Source organism: Galeopterus variegatus, unplaced genomic scaffold (genome assembly GCF_000696425.1).
Source record: "Galeopterus variegatus unplaced genomic scaffold, G_variegatus-3.0.2 Scaffold141, whole genome shotgun sequence".
Taxonomy (NCBI): domain Eukaryota; kingdom Metazoa; phylum Chordata; class Mammalia; order Dermoptera; family Cynocephalidae; genus Galeopterus; species Galeopterus variegatus.
Window position 1 is genome coordinate 507,376 of NW_007726252.1, and position 26,173 is coordinate 533,548.

Genomic DNA, 26,173 nt, shown 5'->3' on the forward strand with positions numbered 1-26,173 from the left:
AAACCCAACTTACCTCAGACCTGAATATCAATAGTATGACAAATAAAAAGTGAGACTGTCATTCTCTGGCACGACCCACATAAACCAAATTTCTGAAAATTGAAAGGAAGAAACGGTTACCTCAAGTACTCTATAAAAAAAATAACATACCCTAGAAAGTTAACCATTAAAAGTTACTGCCACTCAATGTCAAATCTTATGTTTTCTTAGAAAATGATCATTTCCTATCTAGTTTCCAGTAAATAGGATAAACATAAGACTAGTCCACTAAATGGATTCATCTTACACTCAGACTGGAATATAGTCTACACATCATCATCCTATGGAGGTTGATAGGTCAGGTCAACTTTCTTAAATTATCAACAGGTTACTCTGGATCTCTAGATACATGAGGAAATCATGGTGCTTACCAATTCCACTTTATCCACAGTCAGAACTTGGATCATCCAGTTGAAAATCAACATTATGAAGGACAAGCAATGATTTACTTCATTTAGTCTGAATTTATTCCTTCTTAGTTGACATACCAATAATTTTAAAACATTTTTATTTTCCTAGAGGGTCATTATTTACTAAGGATGAGTTAAGCATATTGAGATTTCTGGTCCTCTCCATTTTTTTTTCACATACTCTCCTTTACCCCTCACCCTTTTCATTTCTCAGAAAACTTTAATGACAGATTTAAAACAAAGGAAATTTTAATGATTTTCCCAATAGGTAACCTGTTTTATATAAATTTCATTTCCAAATTATAGCAATAAAGACAGACAACATTTATTTAATTTTTTAATAAACCATAAAATTTAAATATTCAAATAAAAAGAAACAAAAATAGATGTTTAAGCCAGCATTAATTTCTGATTTTATTCTTCCTCTGCGGCATGGACTTCCCTGGGATTATAGCAGAGCAATAAAGTTATGATCCTGGTGTAATAAAGAACAAAGAAGTACAAGTGGGCAATGGCTTGATAATACTTACTTTCAAATCTGGAAGTAATGATCTACTAGTTCGCTCAAGCTCACTGCGAAGATGTTACACAGTTTCATCTGTGGAAAACTACCATGGCTTACCATTCTTAACACACTTGCTTCATCACAGCTTAGCACTCCCTGGCATTTTGATCCTTTTGCTTACTGAAGCTCACTTCAGTCTGTCAAAACATCAAGGGGGAAAATCCCCAAACCGAATAGACGAATAAACACTTTTAATGTGAACAATCATAATCAGACCAACTTCTTTTGCAAAACTACAAGTCAGTGGATTTTTTATCCTTACATAACTCAAATATTGCTATTTTTTCCTGCCTTTACTAAAATGGCACTTTTCATTTTGTTTACATCAGCCAACTTTTTTCTACTTGCTTCTATTTTTCTGTGATTGCTACCCTATTATTCTTTTTGAGCCTTACAATTTCCATTCCAGAATATTTGATCTTTGACCAACTTTATCTCATTCTGTGAATAAATTTGCTATTAATCAGTAAAAATCACAAGAGGAAAAAGAAAAACAATGAGCACTAGCAGGATCTCACTTCAATATTTGTGTATTTTTTTATATGAAAAACATTCATTTTTTATTATGTAATCTAAAACCATTATTGTGTGATACGGTATGTCTTTTAGCATACTCAAATGGGTCAACATTCAATGTGAACAGCAAGCTAGCTCACAAGAAACCAACTGCAATGCACAAACTGGTATGATCCCAGCAGCTTGGTAATAAACTGCAGCAAGCTTTCCTTAAATTGAATAAGAACTCCAGTAACCTCTGGATATTTTTGGTAAAGTTAAGGAAAGTTACTGCAGTCAAGAGATAGGTAATCTTTAGATTTCAAAGACTGGCTGCCAGGGAACCACAGTGAAATATTAACCTGGAGCCAACGAAAAACACTAGCTTGGAAAGAAATGGGTTTTTACAAAAATGCAAAATTATCTTATACAGATGCATAGCATACTATGATTCGACAGGATTATAGTGATAAACAAAACAGCAAAGATAAACAGTCACACTATTTATATCTTTAGTGTGTAAAGAACACAGATTTTAAAACTGGCAGGAAGAAACTCTATGACAGCTCCTGAGACAAGTTACCTATGCCCTGTATCCACCTCATGACGATAATGACAAGTCAAAGTGGTAACAGAGTAAAAATCATCTATCGTATATGAGTCAGAAAGTACTTGAAAAGTGACAAAATTGTATGCTATTAAATGACAAAACATATTTAAAGGCTTTATTTAAAAATCTCTTACTGTTCATTATCAAAGTTACAAGATTGTTTGCATACCAATAGACAGACTGTAAACATAGGAAATTTTCATTAAGGAAAGATGGGTTTACTGTAATTTGATCTCTTACAAAAAATTACTGCAAGTTATTGATAACAGAATTTCTCTTTTACTTTCTTAAGTCTAATTCTCTTGAAAATTAAACCAATGTTTCCACTCTCTTGAGCTAAAGTTCAACCACGGTCACCTTAGGAAATACCCCTGTTTATTTGTTAATCAGAAATACAAATCAAGTGGCACATATTTCCATTTTCTTCTTAGGCCAAAGGTTTCGGCTTCATTATATTTTACAAGAAAACAGAAGACTTGCAGTGGTCCTGTAAAGTCTTTCATGTCGCAGCTGAGGTTTAATGACAGTAGTAGAGGAAAGCAGTAGTGATGCAAAGTAAGACCAGCCAATTGCCTTATCTGACAAGGAATCTTTTTCCTGTTTGGCTTGCAGCAGCGAAGTGTTTCTGGTCAGGTTGCCTCCACCAAACCTGACTGAAGCAGAAGGGTGACATGCTCTGATAAATCCTGTTAAAGGGTGATTCTGTTCAGGCTAACAGTTGATCCTTCAATCGGTTGGTTGTGGGATGATACTAATATGAAGAAAATTATCTGGGTAGCTCAGATGTTCACTCAGCCACTGCAGAGGTGTTTCTAACATTGGCTCAATTCCATGAATCATCACTTGATTCTTTTTCTCCCCATCTACTCCAAGAAAGAAATCCAACAATAAATAAAGAGCCAAAACAATTAAACAACAAAATAATAATAATTTGTTGCCTTTCAAGAATCCTTAGTGAATTAAATGGATTTTAAACCTGTTTTGTCCCCTGAACAGGAAATGTGGACATGGAGAAAGTTCAAATGTTGCAATATGTATCACCCAAAACAGAAACCTGAGGGTTACAATGAATTCTGATAAAAATTCTGTTGCTATATGTGAAAGTATTCATTCTTTCTTAATTACTGTGCTTACCTAAGATTGACGTTAATGAAACTAGTGGAGAAAACAGCCCATTTTACCCACTGACCAAAATTTACTTTAGTTATACATGAAAAACTGTATGGCTATTAAACCTATATGGCTATTAATAATAACAAGTGTTTAAAGTAGGTCCACACATATTAAAGAAATCTAAAACAGAAATGTGACTAGAAACCATCAAGAATGAGATAAGCATTTGAGAAGATGTTTAATAAAACAGATGAGAGCTTTGGATGATATTCAGTAAAGTGTTCAAGTATATATTTAAAAGGTTTTGAGATACTATTAGAATAACAGTTCAAGTTTTAATCAGAGGGAACTAAGTCTAACTCAGGGATTCCTGTTTTAGAATTATGAAACCTGATTGATTTTTGTCAAAACCCATTCAATAATTAAAAGGGTGCCACAATTCACATTTTTCTTTTAAATTCAAGTTTTATTCCAAATTAATTTTAAGATTAATTTTGTGTTTTTCATAATTTTGGTATGAGGTATTGACAACTTTTAAAGTAAACAGAAACACTTTTGATTGCTATAGAAAAAACAAAGAAAGCAAAACTCCTCTAATGAAAAAGGAAAAAGAAAAACAATAAAAAAGAACCATCAGGAATCTTTGTGTTACTCCTTACACACAATTCTTGGTTTGTCTCCTTTATGGTCTCTTCAAAATACAATGTCTAAACTTCTCAGCTTCCTGGAGATAGAAGACAACAAGGAAACAGGGAATTCATGGAAATCTTTGAGGTGGAAATACACTACTTTCTTCTTTCTGCTCTGTCCAAAATGACTTTAAAATCCCTAGTGTTTGGGCTGGCCCGGTGGCACACTCGGTAGAGTGCGGCGCTTGGGAGCATGGCAGCGCTCCCGCCGAGGGTTCGGATCCCATATAGAGACCGGTCCGCTCACTGGTTGAGCGCGGTGTGGGCGCGACACCGAGGGTTGCGATCCCGTTACCAGTCACGAAAAAAGACAAAAAGGAAAACAAAAAAAAATCCCTAGTGCTCTATGTCTGGGCAAAATGGGCCGATGATGCATGGTGATAAGGGCTTGGTTGGCACCTGAAACAAGAGATATTTAGACTTCCTGTTCAAGAGTCAGCACAGTCCTAGGAAGTGACAGTCAATGGAGGACACAAAAATACTACAGAGAGTTGATAAAAGAATGTCAAAAATAAAAAACTGACAAACATAGTGCCAATTCTAAAGACAACCAAATAAGATGTCCCAAACAAGACCACAAGTCACTGTGTCACAGTTTAAAACAATTTTGGAAAAAGATATCACCTCATAACACTAACATAAAAAATGCTCTCATTGTTTTGATTTTTCTGACAATCTTCTTGCATCTATACATACTTTTTTTTACATAGTTGTAATCACAGTGTTAACACAATGGTTGGTTTTCATAATAATGGTATTAATCATCTATAAATAAAAGATTAAGCTATATATAGAATACTCTGGAAAGCATAGTATTAGTACTTTGGGAAGATTTTTTTTAATGTTGGTATTCAAGTGGATAAACCATTAGCTACCTGGAATGATTCATGCTTTGTAAGCTCTAGGTTGCCAAGGTCTTAACTGTATTAAATCTTTCTTAGAATATCTGAAAACATTTCCAGTGTAGTTCTCTTCATACTCTTATTATATATTTATATTTCTTTGAAATAATTTAATATTCTCAGAATCTTCCTCCTACTTAGCACTGAGTCAACGAATGAAAGAGTAGTGGTGTAAGAGTAAAAGTTCTTTATCTGCAAAGTTTTTCCTTTAGCCAGAGTCACCTTTGGATACTCTGAAACAGTGGAAGAAACAAGTCACAACTCAATATCCAAAATACTGTGGCTAAAGCAATATTTAAATGTGGGAGAGAATACAATACGGCATACAATCCAGGGATGCATAGTATATCTGAAAGGCAAAAAACCAACCCTGTTAACAATAAAAGGATAGTTGCAGTTTATGAGTTGTGCTACAGAAATTTGAGAACATAGTACTATTTAAACACTTTGTGAGACAAATCTAATAGATCATGTTATCAGAGCCCTGAATAGGTAGCACTGATTCTCTGGTTTAGAAGCTAGAGCTACTTTTAAGTTATAACATAAAAGTATCACTAACTTAAATTTAGACTACAAAAAAAGGAAGATCTAGGACTGTCACATCCCTCAACAGAAAAGTTTAAGGCTTTTAAATATATTATTCTGTAACTGCCTACATTTGTCCAAATATTTCACCTATATTTATTTATCCTTTTTGTTTTCTGAATTCCACCAACAACACAATTGGAACCAGAGGGATTCTATAGTTCCCTGAGAATTATAACTAAAAGTTTCTCTCTTCAGAGTCTAGCTAGCATGGTACCTGACATATAATAATTAGTCAATAAATGTTTTCATAGCTTGGATAATTTTGTTGCTCACAGAATATACTGCTAAAATTAATGTTTTCAGAATAGTTTCTGATGGCTGGCCCTGCTATACACAAGAGCTCTACCTATATAGAGTGCTTTGGTTATTAAAACAACAAAATGTCAAAAATGTTTCCAGATGAGCCAAGAAGTATATATGCTATCACCTTAACTCATGCCACCACAAATAACAATGTTCATGACTGAACATTTGGGTAATATCAGGACAAACAAAAGAGAACAGTGAAAAACCAGTAGATGTTTCTTTTTTTCTAACAGTAGAAAAGAAACACTTGATAATGCAAAAGTAAACAATGTTTTCAGTAAATGCATCTTTGTGTTTCAAAATGGGAATTTAGAACTTAATACTTGGAGTGAGAAATATGTCACTACAAAGCAAATGACTCAGGAGAAAAATGTTATCGCTTTATCTCTCCCACTCACATTTTTTTAAAAGTTAGTTTGAAGCTTTAAATTAGGTAAATATGTGGGACAGTAATTAAGTGAGCTAGTTCTATACGAACTTCTTTCATACAGGGCATTTTGGGGGGATAACTTAATTTTGATATAATTTCAAACTTATAGTGTACATTTTCTAATAAAGACATTCTTTTATATAACTACAGTATAGTTATCACAATAAAAAATTTAACATTGATATAACACTATTAAAATAGTCTATATTCAAATTTATCAACTATCCCAATAATATTTTTTTCTCCAGTCTAGGATCCAGTCCAGAATTGCCTTAGTCCATTTATGCTGCTATAACAGAATACCTTAGACTAGGTAATTTATAAAGAATAGAAATTTATTTCTCACAGTTCTGGAGGCTGAGGAGTCCAAGATCAAAGATGTTGGCAACTGGGGCAGGCATTCTACCTGCATCTTCATACAGTGGAGAGACAAGAGAGAGCAAATCCACTCCCGCAAGCCTTTTTACATAGCATTAATCCATTTATAAGGACAGAGCACTCATGACATAAACACCTCTCAAAAGCCTCCATTTCCCCAACACTGTTGCACTGGGGATTAAGTTTCCAACATATGAGTTTTGGGGAGGTACCATAACACATTCAGACCATAGCAAGGATTTGTGCATTGCATCTGATTTTCACTATCTCTCTACTCTCCTTTAATCTGCAACAGTTTTTAGCCTTTCTTTGCATTTAACATTGGAAATTTTAAAGAGTACATGTTATTATTTTGTAGTCTGTCCATAATAGCCCTTTTAAAAAGCAGTGTCTACTTTAAAGTGAATGTTTTCAGAATTATGTTATATTTTAAGAAAAATATATTCAGACAGATTTTGATTGCATGGGAACGGTAGAAACTGGATATAGAAAGGAAAAACAGAAAAAGAAAAATCACATAAGCTGCACAAGTCAGTAATGAAAATTACAAATTTAAAGCAATGATAGCTTCCTATGTGTATATATACACCTATATATAGGTATACACACATATATGTGTATATATAGGTAAATATACAATGAATGTAACTATATACAATAATATAAATGACACATAAAGGAGATAGGGCCAACCATGCACTGATAGTTAACAAGGTGTTACTGAAAGACAAGCTGAGAATCAGACAACTTGAATTCCAATTCTGGTAATGAAGATCTCTGGACAGGTGTCAAATCTCTTTGAGGCTGTCTTCTTAAATATAAAATGAAGGTGTCTGTGTAGATTCATGGCTTGCAAATCTGACTGTTAGAATCACATGGGATATTTAAAAAGAAATACAAAACCTGGGCTCCTCTCCAGACCTTCTGAATCAATTTCTGAGGTAAAGCCTTTTTAAAAATGTTCCCTGTAGTAAATCACATAATCATATAGGTGTAGAATTTTTCTTCAAACAAAATTTTACACAAAAACCTTATGTATAACATAGGTGAAGGTAAGGTAGCTTTGGGTGATGTGGGATTGAGACTATCTCCCAAGTCCTTCTTGCTTCTGATACCATGGGTGCACCACGATAGTTTCTGATATATAACTCTGTGGGTCACACTTTTTAAGCCTCTGGACTGTAGTAGAGGATCCCTAACATGTCTTACAGTTCTAGAATCTGAGTCTTTTATGCCTAAACAGCAAAACATGACTTTGAGAGTTCAAATTACCATCACTCACTAGTTTTGAATTCTTAGGCAAATCACATTTCTGAGTTTTCATTTCCTCATCTTATAGTATGGATAAAGAATTCTGAGCTCCAGGGCTGCATGTCGAATTAAATAGGATATTCAAGCAAAGCACTCAGCAGAGCCTAGAATGGAGGCTGGACACAGTAAGTACTCAATAAAGTGAGTGACTCTCTTCTCCACTCCTCCCTCCAGCTCATTCTCTAAAATAAATAAAGGTGTCAAAAATATTACCTAGAAAGTAAATGAAGACAGAAGACTAGTTTTAAAAAAGTCATGGTTTAGTAACAAAAGTACAGAGTCACTGTAATTCTCTTCATACACGCAGTTACAGGAATAAGTTAATTCTTTTAGCACTAGATATAAAGACACATAAAAACCATGGATCCCATTATGTGATTGGCTTGCAAAGAGCTATAAAAATTTAACCTTACGTTAATATATACTCTAAATTATTCAGTTCCATTTTTACACAGAGTGGCATGTAACTTTTATGAATGTATCCCCCCCCCCAAAAAGAGACAAAAATAAAAACCCAGGCCCAATAATTATACAAATTAGATGACATTTTTAAAAATTCGTAAGCATTGTAAACCCTCTGGATTAATAGTGCTCAACATATATATTCAGTACAGCACATCATCTATAAGTCAAATGAACCCTACTGTACTATGATTACATTGTTTAACAGACTTTAGGTAAGATTCTTTACTTAAAAAAAAAAAAGATGAAAACCTTCAGGTAGAAGAAAAAACTTTCAGAATCTTTATGTTATGTCTTTTATCATTATTTGAGAACTCACACTATGAAATGAATCTGCCTTTTAAAGATTTCAATTACTAATGACTCATAATCTTCCCATCCCAACCTCATTTTAGTTCTTATTTCTAAGCCAATTTCAACAGGGAATATGACCTAAATGTCTTTAAAAACAGGTTACTTGAGATTCTGGTGAGATGCCTGAGTTTCCTTGTTACTATTAACAAACATACTAAATATCTGAAATCTCTTAATTTAAAGGAGGTTAAAGAAATGGATGGTATATCATCAAAGGAAATTCATACATGCTTATGAGAAAATTTCAGTTTAATTAATTTTTTAAAGCTCAAACTTGTAAATATGAAATAACAGAAATATAATGTCAAGTGGTGTAACCATTGCATTTAGCTTTGTGGCTTCATATTACATTTTATAATTCAGCAGGAAACTACCTGATTTGCTATCATGGAACGTGTGATACTGTAGGTAAAACTTCTGAAAAATACTTGATACTTCTGAAAAACTTTTAAACAGATAAAGAGATGAGCTTTTAGATTACCACTAGAAAATCTGAACAATTTTCTTCTGTCTGACAAATTCTTTAACCTCTGATATGTTCATTAGTAAAATGTCAACTAATTGAATCCATCGACATGAAAAACTACAGGCTGAAATCTGAAGTGCATACATCATGTTGAAGGATTTTGACTCAGCCACGGCGGTAATAGTCAGTAAGGTCAGGTCAAAGAGGGTTAAACCAAGCCAGGATATAGCCAAAGGAATACATCAAACGCTGATTTTAAAAGGGCAATTAATCTTAGACAGAAATGCTTCCTGGGGAATGAGATCTCAATCTTAAGAGCACACTACATGATGTAGCAGTAAAAATGAACATATACAAGCTCACAGAGCTTTTATCCTATGATCACAAACAGAAGGAGAGTGCTGTTTATCATAGAAATACAAACCCATTTAAAAATACTTATATTAACTTCTTCCGGATCTACACTCACTTAGCAGTACAGGTCTTAATGAACATATAAATATCCCTTGTTAATATATACCACATATCTCTTTCCATGTATAAATTTTATATTTTATATATTTTTCATTATTTCTACCCCAAATATTTCCAGAGCCTTGACTCAACATTTTAAGCAACAATTTCAAAACATGCCCATGTTAATTCCTTCATCAACTTTTGTTCATAATCTTTATATTTCTTAGTAAGGAGGACATAAACCAAAATTTAAATGTAAAAAAACCCAAATAATTAGCTATAATTATTAAAAAATTACATTAAATGAAGTGATTGTAAGATCACTTAAATAAACAAATTAAAACCCTCCTAACAATAAGATTTTAAAAAGTGGTAAAAGTTAGAAATTGAAATGTGTTCATTTAAAAATAAGTAAAACTTTGAAAACATAGGTTGAAATGTTTTTGATCTGCTTTCATAAAATGATCCAGTAATTCTAGCTGGATATAATAAGGTCCATTAATATTTTGTCAAGTATGAATTGTAGGATAGTTCAAACTTAATTGTTCCAACTTGTTTTAATAAAGAAATGACTTGATTTTAATTGTCTGCATACATTATTATTTTGGTAAGAGAATTTTGTTTTCTAATACTAAAGATGAAATATTAGTCGTACAAGTGTCTGTTTCCCTCTTATGGGAAAGTCCAGGTTAATACATTTAACTTCTTGAGAATAAGATGAACAATTAAGGAGAAGAAACCAGAGGCATCTTTATTCAGGTCCAGTAACATCATCTCCATTAATGAAGAATGAAAATAATCAGTGCTATGTCTCTGATTTTAGAAAAGACATATGTCAATGAATTTAGGCATTAACAGATTCTCTATCACAAAGATTAGTCAATGTTGTCCATGTGTTGGGACAAAGCACAGAGATGGAGGGAGAATGAAGCAATCAAGGTAAAGAGGTTGACTTATTTGGACAGCATTTGGTAGAATAATGATAAATTTAAGAAAATACATTACAATTATGAAGTTTAAACTGAGCCTAACAGATTCTTTAAACATGAGTATAGTACAACTTTGCTCATAAAGGCTACACCTGAAGAACTTTTCGAATTCCATTGTGAATGACGTTATATCATTCTTTCCATTAAATACATATCCAATAAGGAATAGAAAACAATGAAGAACAGACAGTGCTAGGATAAGAGAGAAAAGCAAGGATTACACTATAGCCAAGTGATCCAGTTCTACATGCTGGGCTCACAGTATCTGAAAAAAGTTATAAATGGACCTTCCAGGGTCACATATGAATACCTGAAACACCAAATTAATGTATGATCTGCTATTTATAGTCTTCCTCAATGAAAAACTTTCATCAGCAGCAACAACCTGTTGCAGTTTACTTTTGGAATTCTTGCCTTAAAGAGTATTAACATATTTTAACAAGTTTATGACAATAATCAAGCTGGCTGATGGAGATGTAGTGACTATAGAGATGCCTTGGTTAAAATAAGCTTATATCTTCCTTACCAGAACCACACTTCTGGTATTTCTAATCATGTCCAGAAGTTAATTTCTAAAAAAGTAAAAATTGATGGCATGGAACCCTTGCCATAATTTGTGCCATTTTATCTTTATAAGCAGTTACAATATCAGTTTATATTTAGAGTTCATCATACATTTAAACCTTCTGTGTATAGGCCAAACATCAACAAGTACATGTCTTTGTATAGTGGAATTATCAACATACTATAAAAACAAAAGCAAAACTGCTTCTTTATAACTTTACTTTGTAAATTTTTTTTTCCTTTTTGTCTTTTTTTCATCACCGGTAACGGGATCGCAACCCTCGGTGTCACGCCCGCACCATGCTCAACCAGTGAGCAGACCGATCTCTATATGGGATCCGAATCCTCGGCGGGAGCGCCGCCGCGCTCCCAAACGCGCACTCTATTGAGTGCGCCACTGGGCCGGCCCTACTTTGTAAATTTCTTATGAGTACAGTTCTTTTGTTTTCCAAAAAATACTAACAAAACTGCAAGAAACAAAACCTTGGAAAAATACAAAAGATTATGAAGGCTCACTTTTAAGAAACCTTTGGTTCATTTAAACTTTAAAATCATCCTATGAGGTGGGAGCAGAAAACATCCTTATTTTATAAAATAAGAAACCTGGATTCATTAAAAAAACTAAACGATTGCCTAAATCAAAAAGTGTGAAGGTACACAGGAATACTAGTTTAAATTCTAATTCAAATTCTAAATGAGTGCATAAAGAATTATTGAAATTGTAAAACCATTATTATCTTACTCCTAACTGTCAGTCTAATGAGGTTTGGGAGACTGTGGCTTAAGCTTGCAACCTGAATTGCTGATTCTTCGGGAGCAGTATCATCATGCTGACAAATGTGCTGGTTCACACCTCAAATCACAGGGTAACAATCAACCAACTTAAATTCTGTCCAAATACCTGAAGACCTGCCTAGTATGGACAGCATGAGATTTAGATGTTTCTTTTTCCTAATTCCTTTATGTCTGGAAAAAAAAAATATCACATCAAACAGATAATTCACTATATTAACACAATCTAATCATATATAGCAAAAGAGAAAAAAAAATGTGAACACACCATCTTTTCTTACTTGTGACAACTAGACTGTGGTTTCTCTTAAAAGCATATTAAAAGTAAAGCAATATGATTTTTAGACTACGAAACGCCTTATTCAGATTTCCCAGCCCCAACTTGTTAACAGTATCTTTCAGTGTACTAATCAAGCAAATAATAAATCAATCTTAGTCACTTAGTTCTTTAGCGCCTTTCCAGAACTTCTGACCTTAATGAAAACTTCAGGCACATACATGAGAGACAAGTGCAAAAACCAGACTACTCCCTCAGCAAACAGAGTAGGGACATTTTAGGCCACACACTACCCTTAGCAACAAGCCCCTGGGCAGCTGGTGAGAGATTCTACAGTGGGCAAGTGGCAGATGTGATCTGATCCCTCCTTTTCATTTGTCTAATTTCTGCTCATCTAGCTTATGCCTTCATTCTCTCCTCCAGAATGTATATGACAGCAATTCTAGGTGCTTCCTAATATTTTTTGCTTATCTTCATTCTTGCATATACCACAACTGTACATTTTCTGTCCACTCCAACTGGATCAGAAGTTTCTTAAAAGCAGGAACTATGTCTTACACATCTTAGTACCCCCAGTGCCAGAAGACAGTATAAATGCAAAGAGAACGACTGATGAATAATGAAACCTACATCAAATGGAACCCAGAAGTTAAGTGGTAAATGGGAAATTCTCAGGAAGCAGGGTGGAAATGGAAATGGGAGAAGGCAAGTGGCTACAGGATTCTACTTGCTGGTGGGAAATGCAGGAAACATTTACTAATTTGCCATGGGATGTAAGCCTTTCCCTACCCTACCCATGTGCTTCATTTACAGTATCAAACAGGAATTCAGGATAAAAACAAACCAACTCTTAGAGGATTGACTCACAGGATCTTGAAATTTTATAAAAGTGAAATAAATTTATAAAAGCCTAGCTTACCAGGTTGTTATACATTACATTAGAAGATTGGGAAATGAAATATGATTGGGCAAAGCTTAAAGGTGTTTTGTAGTCGCTAAAGTAAAAAAGTTATGTTATGGTTTTTAATATTTTTGTGGATATTTTTGTGCATGTTGTTTTTAATGAACAAAGAAAGAAATACTTCACTTCAGGACCAGTACAGAAGCTTAGACCTCTGAGTCATTTTAACTATAGCTGAAACCACAAGAACAATTTACCTGAGCTCACCTTTGGTTATTTCCTGTTACCTCTAACTTGGCTAACTCCTCTAACCACTTACAAAACAAAACAAAAAAGAAACACACAAAGTAGCTCATCATTAGTTACTTCACTAGAACAATGACCTAAAGCACGTCTTTATAAATATTAGTACATTCTACTTTCATATGATGAAATTAAAAATTCCTTCATGCCTGAATCACCTGTTGTAGGGAGTAATAGACAATGGTGCCACATAACTTATATGAGGTACTTTCTCTTTTTATCATGTGATGACAGCTGGTTCTTATCCATACACACCCAAAGTCTTTCGCTTTCAACTTAAGTTGAGTGCAGGTATGTTAAAATGCTTTACCTCTGACAATACTACAGGTGTGCTAAATCAGACACTAAACAGTTCTTTACTTAAACAGTGACTTGATATTTTCAATACCCTCCATAGATTTTTAAATGACAGTTATTTTCCAATACAAGGTGACAAAAGAAAAGATATTATAGTGTTAGAGGCCTCCTCCTGGTATCACCAAAAGTACCTCAACTGAGAATTTTCCCCAGTCAAGATCTCTGTAACCTGAATTCAAAAATAAAAAATTTACTTAACTATCTCTGCAGATATATTGGAAAATGGAAACATTGGTTGTCTCTAGAAAGGGCAACTGGGTTAGAGTTTGGTGGACTGGAGTTGGGAGACAGACTTTTCATTGAATTTCTTTATATATGTTTTGATTTTGGAATTCTGTAAATCTATCATCTACCAGAAATAAATTTTTTTTAATTACTTAACTGAACATAATCCATTAAAAAAACTTCATAAAGAGGACTTTACCAAAATTAAATATTTTTGCTCCTGAAAAGAAAATGAAAAGACAAGTCAGGCTAGGAGAAAATATCTGCAAATCATATAACTGATAAAGAACTTGTCTCCAGGGCTGGCCCCGTGGCTCACTCGGGAGAGTGCAGTGCTGGTAGCACCGACACCCGTGGGTTCGGATCCTGTATAGGGATGGCAGGTGCACTCACTGGCTGAGCGTGGTGCAGACCACACCGTGCTGAGGGTTGCGATCCGCTTACTGGTCAAAAAAAAATAGAACTTGTCTCCAAAATATATTAAAAACTCTCAAAACTCAGTAATAAGAAAAATAATTCATGAAAAAATGAGCAAAGGATATGAATAGATATTTCATCAAAGATATTCACAAATTATAATAAGCACCTGAAAACTAGCTCAACACAATTAGTCATTAGGGAAATACAAATTAAAACCACCATGAGATACTACTACATAACCATTAGGATGGCTATAATAAAAAAGACAAGCAATATGTGTTCTTGAGGATGTGAAGACACTGGAGCCACCATTCATTGCTCATCGGACTGTAAAATGGTACAGCCACTTCAGAAAAGTTTAGCAATTTCTTTAAAAATTAAACATAAACATTCTATATGACTCAGTCATTCCACTCCCAGGAATCTACCCAAGAAAAATGAAAATACATGTCTACACAAAGATCTCCATGTGAATGCTCACAGCAGTATTGTTCATAAAAACAAAAAGCTGGAAACAATCCAAATGCCTGTTAACTGGTAAACGAATATGCAAAATGGGATATATCCATGCAATGGAATATTATTCACCAATAAAAAGGAAAAAAAATACTGATGCTACAATATGGATGAAACTCAAAAACATTACACTAAGTAAAAAAAATCAGTTCTAAAAGACTACATATTGTATGATTCCACTTATGTGAAATATCCAAAAAAGGCAAATTATAGAGTCAGAAAGCAGACCAGTGATTGTTTATGGCTGGCAGGGGGAGTAGAGATTGGCTGCAAGTAAGTACAAGGGAGCACTCTGAGGTGGTGTTCTGCAACCAGATTGTGGTGATCATTGCACAGCTCTACAGATTGACTAAAAACCACTGAATTGTCAAAAAAATTATTTAACTAAAACTCTTAATGAAAATAAAAATTAAACAGCAGTCAGGGTGGATTAGGATTCTAAGACAGTATTATAACCAAAATGTTAATAACTCCATGATTTAATGATCATAAAAATGTTTAAGGGTAATAATGATAACAAAGAAAGAATTCAGTAATTGGAATGTTCAGCAAACTAGAGATAGGAGGATGTGTGTAAGTCACCATCAGAAACCTTGACTGTATAGTCTGGTAAAGTTCAGTGAAGATAAATGATATATTAAGACTTTATAAAAATATATTTATAACCTCTTAAAATGAATGAATCCAGTATGATTTCAGTAATTTTGGGTAGCGATCAATGGTCAATGTCTGTTCTTTCAATCCTTTCTGGTACTAGTTCTGATGGCATTTTAGATGTCTCTCTTTTCCCTTCCTATTGAGCCTTTACTCATTTTAGAAGGGCTAGATACACACAGGAATGTCAGTATAGGCAAGCATAACTTGACTAAAGAAAATTGTTACAGCCACAAATTGAATGACACATATTTTGAACTCCATGTTCTTTGTTTAATCAATTAGGCTGGCATATCAACATTCCTCCCCAATCTCACTGTTTCCAATTCTGATTCCTGGGCACACCATTTCATTAGATTCTACATACTTCTTGAACTGTGAGGTATAGTTACGAATTATGTAAGTAACCCTTCAATCCCCCAGTTTAGAATATGTTAAAAAAACTAGCATTATTTATTAAAGTATTACCTTCATATTTATTAATGCCTTACCTCTTTCCTTCATGGATAAAAGTAGAAAGTTTTGAAAATTTTCTATACATAATAAATACAAGTCTATGCAATGTATCAATGAACACAGTAACATGCACTGAAAATTTTCCCTATAGATTAGTAACCCAGAATATAGAAACATATAAACAAAATATATAAATATAAGGCTGGGATTACAAGTTATTCAATAATACAGCAATGATTAGGTGAAAAAAAGCAGCAGGATATTATATCTCTCTCAAGTATTCAAATGTGTGTGTGTGTGTGTGTGTGTGTGTGTGTGTGTGTGTGTGTGTGTGAACAGTGGTATTTGTGAACTAAGGGATTATAAGCACTTTTTTCTTTCATTGTTTTCTGCATTTTCTTAGGGTTCCTTATGTTACAATGAAGAACAATGGAATTCAGCAATTTTTGTATTTTTTCCTTTGTCTACAAGAAAACAACTTTAACCTAAGTTACAAAATGAGGACCATAAAACAGGACAAGTTCTTGATCAGACTTGTGAAATATCAAGAGACCAATGTTGAGTTAAAAATAGTAGAAAATTCAGATAAAATACTTATCCATTATTCAGTATTTTGAAATTTCAAATGTCAAAGATAAGATCTTTTTTTAAAAACATCTCTGACTTCATTATAATTAAGAAACAAAATGGGAGATTAAAAATAATATTTACCAGAACTGAAGTCACAAATTAAAGACCCAGAGCAGCAGAGATGTGGTAAGAGGGTAATTTAAAAACAGTGTACTTTATTTTGCTAAAGAGAGTCAATTCTTTATTTTGTTAGTATCACTAATTTATAAAATATTAAATATTAAGTACTTCTGTTTCAAAAGACTTTTCCCCATAGGATAATAAAAATATCTTCCTGAAATAACCAGTAATTATTATTTATAAATGCAGAATGCTTATTTTACCACAGTAAGAAAGGGTTTAGAACAGGAAATGAAAGAAATGTCTTAATGTTACTGATTATATTACCTTCAGGTGCAATTGCAGAAGGACAAACTTCTTTGAGGAGATCTCCTAGAGTATGCAACTGTCCTTCTGCAGCCACAGGACGAAACAGCTTCTGAATGAAAGGTCGTTCAGTAGTCGTCTATTTGAAAAATGAAAAAATAATTCAAGTAATTAAGTCTTTGTTGCTGCTAATTACAAATCAATAGATCATAAATTTTATGTTGGCATTAGGTGCCTTCTGATAAGTTGTAATCAGAAGTACATAACATCAGAGATGTGGCATCATTGAGAAAAATGTTTAAAATGATAAATTCAGGTAAATCTAATCCTCAGGAAACAGAATGTGGGGCATTCTAAAGACAACTAGCCAGGACTCTTCAAAAAAGCTAAAAGCATTAAAAAAAACGAAATAAAACAATACAAAATAAAAAGATACTGACAAAAGTATTTTGTCATTATCTCTAAAAGAGACTGACAAGACATAACCAAATACAAAAAATAAACCCTGACTAAATAGTGAATTGAAGAAGGAAAATTAAAAGACAGTTTTGGGATAACTGGAAAAATATGAAATGGATATTTGATAATATTATTGAATTAATGTCAAATTTCTTAGATATGATAATGGTTCTAAGGACAATCCTTATTTTTAAGATATTCATGCTCAAGTACTTAGGGACAAAGTGCCATGATGTCTAAAACTTACCTTCAAATGATTTTTAAAAAGTGTGTGAGTACGCGGAAAGAGAGTGCAAATATGGAAAAATATTAACTACTGGTGAATCTAGGTAGAGTATGGTCTTAGCAGTTTTATTATTTTAACTTTCCCGAAGGTTTGATAATTTCCAAAATACTAGTTGTAGTAATTTCCTCTGACAAAAATTGTTACTAGCATGTGTCAATACGTGAGCTATTTTCCCAGCTCTATATTCTGTATTCAGTGGATGCATAATAAATGTTAAAAATGGTATTCCAATAATATTGTTGAGTGCCTTTGGCAAGTATGAAAATAAACTGTAGAAGAATATCTAAAATCTTGATCATTAATATGCAATGAATAGAATTCAATTCACTTTACTAATTGAACTCTTTAGGGATTTTTTTTTTTCAATAATTGATATCTTTCAATTTAAGGTGCTCACATTTTTTCACACAAATTGAAACCAAGAACAATAATATGCACAATTAAGTGATTAACCATGCTATGCAAAGATAAAAAGGGTTGGGGAGCTCAGAGAAGAAAGAAATGAAAGAGGACCATAATAATAAATTAAAATACCCACCACCCGCTTAGTGCTTTCTATCTCCCAGACCTTCCAGAGGCTTTTAAGACTTTTTAGCAAAGGAAGTGACGTGATGAAAGAGGCTTTTTCTGAAGGCTAATGGAAAGCAGTACTGTGTATGATGACTTGGGTAAGAGGTAAAATCAGGATGACTGGTGAGAGGCAGACTGAATAAAGCAAGCCTATGTGATGACAACTGGGACTGAGGAAGTGCAAAAGGAGGGGCCGGACTGTACTCCCAACTTAAAGAAAAAAGTCAAAATGTACCTTCTGTGTCTGACCTGAAATCAGCAAAGTCAAAGACATCTTTTCAAGAAGTTGGAGATCTCATTCATACCCTAATTAGTGACAGAATTGTGAGGTAGCTTAGTTCTAAAAAAACTACCTGAAAACAACATGTCTAACAGGAAAGATCAAGTGGTATTAGTTACATAAAAAAAAGAGAAAATATCCTCTAACCTAACTATTGGGAAAACATCCTGTTATTTCTCTGTATCTCTCTTTTTTCCACTCTGCCTAAGCCTGAGCAATTATATTATAAATGTATAACCTTCATTATACATGAAGTATTTTATAATGAAGTATTTGCTTAGTGGTGAGAAAGCCCCAGTACTATCAACATATTATAACTAAATTCTATAGAATGGTAAATGAGAAAACTCTCAGCAAAATGCTATTTCTTATATAGAGAAAACCTTATTTTAAAAGACAAAGACCCCAAATACCCTGACCAAAAATCTGTTGAACATTTTCTGCTCAAAAATATGATCTTCTTGTTCTTAAAAATTTAGTATGCTAGCAAATAGCAATTTAAGTACCTGAGTAAGTCAACAAGGATTATAGAAAATACTCAATTTGGGGAGTTAGTTACTGCTATGGTTTGAATGTTTGTGTCCCTCCAAAATTCATGTTGAAACCTAATCCCCATCATGGTGGTATTAAGTAGGACCTTTGGGGGGCCATTAGGTCATGACTGCAGAGTCCTCATGAATGGGATTCATGCCCTTACAAAAGAGGCCTGAGGGAGTTTATAAGCCCTTTTCCCCTCCTCCCATGTTGAGGGTGCAGTGTTCGCCTTTTTGCCTTTTCTACCATGTGAGGACAAAGCAACAAAGGTGCCAACTTTGAAGCAGAAAGCAAGGTCTCAACAGATACCGACTCTGGCAGTGCCTTGATCTTGGACTTCCCAGCTTCCAGAACTGTGAGAAATAAATTTCTGTTGCTCATAAATTACTCAGTCTAAAGTATTTTGTTATAGCATCTGGAAGGACTAAGGCAATTACCCTTAAAGCAAAAACCCTCCACAGACAGAACATGCATTCAAGTGCTCTACAGAGGTTCTGAAGGACAATGGGAATGGAGGGTAGATTCATGCAAATTTCTCAAAAGACCTCATTCTATGTTAGAGCTCAGCAGAAGACTGAATTATACTAAGTATCTAAAAGCTATTTTCCTTTTGAACATACATAGCAAGAACTTAAAAAATATACAAAAAGCTCCAAAAATATGAATTCTGTAAACTTGATTTACTATATGTGAAACCAGACAACACTAATAATATCCAGGGCAATCTGAATCTCAGGTTGACAGGAAAGCCTACAACAGGAATATAGCACAATTCTTGATCTAGCTACATATTTGTAAACAAGCAAACTATTTCAGTGATTTCCAAGAAACAATATTACTCTCTCATGAGAAATAACATGACTTAGTAAAGTCATCTTTGAAACTGTCCTTGTTACTTTTACAAATACATGTTACTCATTTCTTAAACACACCAAATGGCATATAAAATTGAGGTGCTACTGGCTGGCTGCTTCCCATCCCTCCTCTACTCATGCGCCTTCACCAATACAACAATATCTTCTTACTATATAGAAAAGATATATTGTTGATTTACTTTGGCAATATAGTAAACAAAAGCAGAAGGACCAAATTTGTAAAAATTTAAGCTATATTTGTAAAATTTTAATATGTCTTACATATGTTCTTAAACAGTTCAACAGCAAAACTTAAATTCTTATAAATGATGTGCATTACAGCTATAGTGTAAATTGCTGGCTAAACATGACATTTCAAATTTACATTCAAGTAATAAAATGCGAAGAAAAAGTCTATTTCAAGTATAGCCATATAGGTTAACCAATATTAACAATAATGTTGATAAAACAAGAAATGATACTATAACAAGTTGAAAAATCAGACAATGTTTGGACTGACTTTATGAGTAATAGGACAACCATACCACAAACTAAGATCAAGCCTTATGAGTTATGTAAGATATATTCTGCAACAAAAAATGAAGGCAGTTATTACAGAATACAGGCTTTGAAGCCAGAAAGAACTCGCTTCAAGTCCCGGTTCCATCATTTATTATGGGCACAATTACCTACCTTCCCTAAATCTCAGTTTCTTTTTTTTTTTTTTTTTTTTTCCCCTTTTTTTGTCTTTTTTCGTGACCAGCAACGGATCGCAACCCTCAGTGTCACGCCCATACCGGACCAGGACCGGCCACGGGATCGCAACCCTCGGTGTTGCTCCCGCCCCTCACTCAGCCAGTGAGCGGCCGGTCTGTATGTGGGATTCGAACCCTCGGCGGGAGCGCCACCGCGCTTCCCAAGCGGCGCACTATAGCAGTGCGCCACCGGGCCAGCCCTAAATCTCAGTTTCTTCGACTGTCAAATAGGAATTCTTTTTTCGTGACCAGCAACGGATCGCAACCCTCAGTGTCACGCCCATACCGGACCAGGACCGGCCACGGGATCGCAACCCTCGGTGTTGCTCCCGCCCCTCACTCAGCCAGTGAGCGGCCGGTCTGTATGTGGGATTCGAACCCTCGGCGGGAGCGCCACCGCGCTTCCCAAGCGGCGCACTATAGCAGTGCGCCACCGGGCCAGCCCTAAATCTCAGTTTCTTCGACTGTCAAATAGGAATAATTACATATATAGGTTCACACACATACGCATGTGTGTAAATGAATATCTACACTGTAGAGTTTTTGAAATAAAACGCACAGCACAATCCTGATATATAGTAATCTGTAATTTAAAACACATACCACCACAGCTCTAAAACACTGTAATGTATATTTTAACTTAATACTATACAAATTTAGTAGACTCAAGGTTTTATTTCCTTTTAGTTTCAATCTATTTTCTCTAAGTTCACTTGTCTGGATGCCAAAAAGAAGCTTATGTTTTAATGTTTTTTATATGGCAAGGTGTGAAAAAGGCAAAATCATTTTAGGATATAACACCAAAGGCATGGCCCATAAAAGGAAATACTGATAAACAGAACTTCATCAAAGTAAAAATCTTGCTCTGCCAAAGATCCTGTAAAGAGTATGAAAAGAAAAGCCACGGACTGGGAGAAAATATTTGCAAACATAAAAAATAAAGGTCTTATATGTACAGTATATATATAAAGAACTCTCAAAATTCAACAGCAAAAAAAAAAAAAAACCCAAAAAACCCCAAAAAACCAAGACTCTAATTAGAAAACGGGCAAAAGACATGGACATTTTACCAAAGAAGACACACAGATGGCAAATAAGCACATGAAAAGATGTTCAACACATCATTAGCCATTAAGAAAATGCAAACTAAAACCACAATGTGATATCACTATACACCTACCAGAATGCCTAAAATAAAAGTTAGTGGTAACATCAAATGCTGATGAGCATGTGGAGAATTGCTGGTGCAAATATAAAATGGCAAGGGTCTCTCAGGAAAAGAGTACAGCAGTTTCTTACAAAACTAAACATGTGTTTACCATATGACCCTGCAAATGTACTCTTCAGCAATCCCAGAGAAATTAAAACTTATGCTCTCACAGCAACCTGTACATTAATGTTCCATAGCTGCTTTATTGGTAATATCCCAAAAGTGGAAGCAATCCGATATCACCTGTTGAAATGGGTGAATGGTTAAACTAACTGTGGAACATCCATACTATTGAATAATATTCAGCAATAAATTTGGACGGATCTCAAGGAAATTATCTTGTGTGAAAAAAGTCAATCTCAAAAGGTTACATACTGTATGATTCCATTTGTATATTAGTGAAATGACAAATTTCAGAAATAGAGAACAAATTAGCAGTTGTTAGAGGTTAGGGAGGAGAGGTGAGGTAGGTGGCTGTGGCTATAAAAGGGTAGCATGAGGGATCGTTGCGTTGGAACTGGTCTACATCTTGACTGTGGTGATGGCCACACGAATCAACAAATGTGATCAAGACTGCACACGAACACAAAGTGTATGTAAAACTAATGAAATCTGAGTAATGTTTGCAACTTGTATTAATGTTGATTTCCAGCTTGTAATACTGTACTATGGCCATGCAAGATGTCTAGCATTGGGGAAAACTGGGTGATGGGTATACAGATCTTTCTATATTATTTCTTACAACCTCATGTGAATCTATAATGATCTCAAAATAAAAAAGTTTAAAAAGCAACAACTAGTTTAGAACCTTGCTAATCAAAACGTGCTCGGAATACCTGCAGCATGTTGGATATCACCTGGATCTTAATAAAAATGCAGATTCTCAGGCCACACCCCAGCATTCCTGAATCAGAATTGCATTTTAGTAAGATCCCCAAGTGATTCATATTCACACATTAAAATTTTAGAGGCACTCATTTTTAACCATTTTTCTACTCCGACACATATGAAGGCCATAAAAGATTCCCATCAAAATCAGTTGGGCAGTGATTCTTAATTAAGAATAGTGGAGAAAAGTGGGGACTAAAGACTCAGAAAGAAAAGCCCCATTAGGTGATTCTGATGAAGTGCCTTTCACCCAGCACACAGTCAAGGCTTGAAACAAAAGAAATGTTTATAATATCTGAGATCTTTAAAATTCAGACAACATATACTATAACAGAGCAAAACTAATTACTATTTTTAAATCTAATAAAAAATGCATCAGAATTAAAATCACTAAGTAAATAACTCAAATCCTTTAAAAGATCTAAAAGTAAGTACAGTCTATATAGTTACTAAAAATAGTATTGTGAGAAATCACTCTAGAGGCTTCTACACTTGATACCACATAGTCACAAACTTGGATTTCCAAAACTGACCTTTCATGTTTCAAATAATTTATAGCATGGCACAGTGATAAGAGCATGAAATTTAAAGTTGGACAGAAGACATAGGCCCTAGGTTTGGCACTTGATTAGTTAGATTCAGTTTAGGTTTCAAATCCCAGCTCTTTAGATTAGCACCTGTGTGACCCTAGGCAAGTACTTGAACCTCCTTGGGCCTTAGTTGTTTCGTCTGTAAATGGAGGACATTAACAGTATACCTCAAAGGTTTCTTGTGAAGATTATACATGTTAATTCACGTAAAGAATTTAGAACAATGCCTACTTAGCACAGAGTATATGCTCACAAGTGCTGTTATTGTTCTTATAAATTTTCTGAAATGAGTGAGATTAAATATTCAATTAATAGAACTTTATTGAATACTAATATGTATTTTGTATTGAGTTGTAAAACAAAACAAAGACGGTTATAATAACATATAATAATTTAGTAGTCAACCTGTTACTATGTTAGCATTAATGCTAATTTTGTTGTTTTGGTAAAAATGACAATTTATAGCTAGAAGGATACATATCTGGCTCACTCACCATGGAGTTGATGACCATAAAGAGGAGGAAAAATCCGATTAGAAACTAAAAGGAGATTTATTCACTAAAACAAAATGATAAAAAGTTATGAAAGAGAAAAACGTAAAAAATCAGAAACGGTGAAACTTAACAGATGCCCAGTAGATGGATGATACACTAGGTTGTAAAACTTACAAATGGCCTTAATTAAAAGGGTGGAGGGGATGAGGGTGTTGGGGGGCGGAGGTTTCCCACTGACACAGCAGGCAGAACCTAACGATTTTTTATTAAAACAAAGCTTGGACAGAATTGTCCTAGTAATAGTACCCAGGTTCAGGGTCTCCCAATGACCTGAATCACTGTAAACTGAATCCATAATATCACTTGCTCCAGTGAGCCTTAGATGGACATTCTAGTCTCCTTAGTTGCACTGAAGAAACAAATATTATATTAATAGTTTCTATAGGTTGTATTTTTTCCAGGTGTAGCAAGTTTCGATATCATCAGGTACTTTTTGTGTGTATGCCTTAAGTTCTTTGAAATAGGATGACTGATTTACTACATGTATAAGTAAAATTTATTTCATTTGCAAGTGTCATTTAAGTATATCAGAAAATTTCACTAGTTAGATTTGCAGGTGTGTGAAAAAAATCAGCTACAATAAATAATTGGAATTAGCAATGTCTATTTATTGATTAACCAAGAACGTAATTAGATTTGTCTAAATAACTGTATAAGTAGTACTACCTGTTAAGAATGAAGAATTAGATGCAGAAAAGGAATGGATTATGGAAGTACCAACAAGTAAAAAAGAATGATCTTATTTTTATACTAAAATTATTATATTTACAAGCAGCATAAATTGAACTGGAAGGCACTAGAAAAACTGGGTTTTACAACTTACAACCCTAATAAAATACAAATAAGTATAGCCATCCATGCACAAAAACTACCTTCCAAAATTGAAGCCCTCATCAACAATTACTAGGGCCATCGAATCAGTGTATTTTCACTGGACACACAATTTTAAAATAATGACCTAAATTTATTGTTTTTGTGGGGATTTTTTGGTGCTGGCTGGTACAGGGATTGAACCCTGAACTTTGGCGTTATCAGCATCATGCTCTAACCAACTGAGTAATGAGCCAGCTCCCAAATTTATTATTTTTGAAAAGCTTTACATAATAGTGAAAGCCTCATTACTGAAATGGTGACAATGATGAATACCAATAAAACTTTTCTTATTGATCTTAAGTAAAAAAACCCCACAACTGAATACATAACTTTAATACTTTAGAGAACCATGTAGTTGCTTATATTCCATTAATAGTGGTAACAGGGACTACAATGAAGAATACTGTATGTATTTCGTGCTTATCTAAAAAAAAAAAAAAAAAGCTTTGAGATTGCTTTTAACAAAAGCATAGATATAACAACAACAAAAACTATTAACACACATAGGTTGGACAGAATTATCCTAACAGTAGGACCCAGGTCTAGGATCTCTGACTAATGACTGGAGGGCAGGGATAAACTATATTAGAAATTTTCATTAAGTACTATGCACTTACTACAGTATTACTATGCTAGTGGATATAAAGATGAGTAAATACACATGAACAAATAATTTTTAAAATTTTATTTAATTTTAATTTATCAATTTACAATGTAGTCAATTTTTGTGTCCTTTACCAATTCCTCTTTCCCCTCTTCTTCTCCCTCCTCCCCCCATCAACATCGTATCTGTTCACTTGTCTTATCAAGTTCAAGGATTCACATATGAACAAATAATTCCAATACAGAGTTAAGTAATAACAGAAGTATGTGCAAAGTGCTAAGAAAGAAAATTCTGAAGTCTGAGCTCAAAATCCAACTCTGGACTTCTTTGCAGCTACAGCCAAAACAAAACAAAAAAAATCATAACTGGTTTCATAATTTCATTTTCTAAGAGAGAAAGATATACCAGTAGGTATAAGTCGGATATGCTAATTGTGGTAGAATGTAAAACATTAAAACAGTAGGGAGTTTCAAGAGGATGAAAACAAAGGAGAAAATATAGAAAGCCTTCATGCTTCCAACTTGAAATAGATAATATTTTTAAAAATAGACAAAGAGATAAGGTCATTTCAGTATTTAGATAGCAGTTGGAATATAATGGTACTTGTGAGAAATAATTGGGTAAGAGAAAAGTGGACTAAGGGCCATAGCATACAGAGCTTGGAAAGTCAAGGCTGAGCCCGTGGCGCACTC

At 34.1% G+C, this 26,173-nt stretch overlaps 1 protein-coding gene across 2 annotated transcripts in view; it reads right to left on the reverse strand.

Annotated features, from left to right (window-relative positions):
- Positions 1-483: 483 nt before the first annotated feature.
- Positions 484-26,173, reverse strand: part of ATG5 (autophagy related 5) — a 128,798-nt gene continuing 103,108 nt past the window's right edge. For both annotated transcript variants that reach the window (XM_008590495.1, XM_008590490.1), the window contains 2 exons: positions 17,046-17,163; positions 484-2,982 (listed from right to left, as the gene is read on the reverse strand). In XM_008590495.1, the coding sequence (XP_008588717.1) occupies positions 2,846-2,982; positions 17,046-17,163 (255 nt within the window). In that variant the 3' untranslated portion in view covers positions 484-2,845. The remainder of the gene's footprint in view (positions 2,983-17,045; positions 17,164-26,173) is intronic.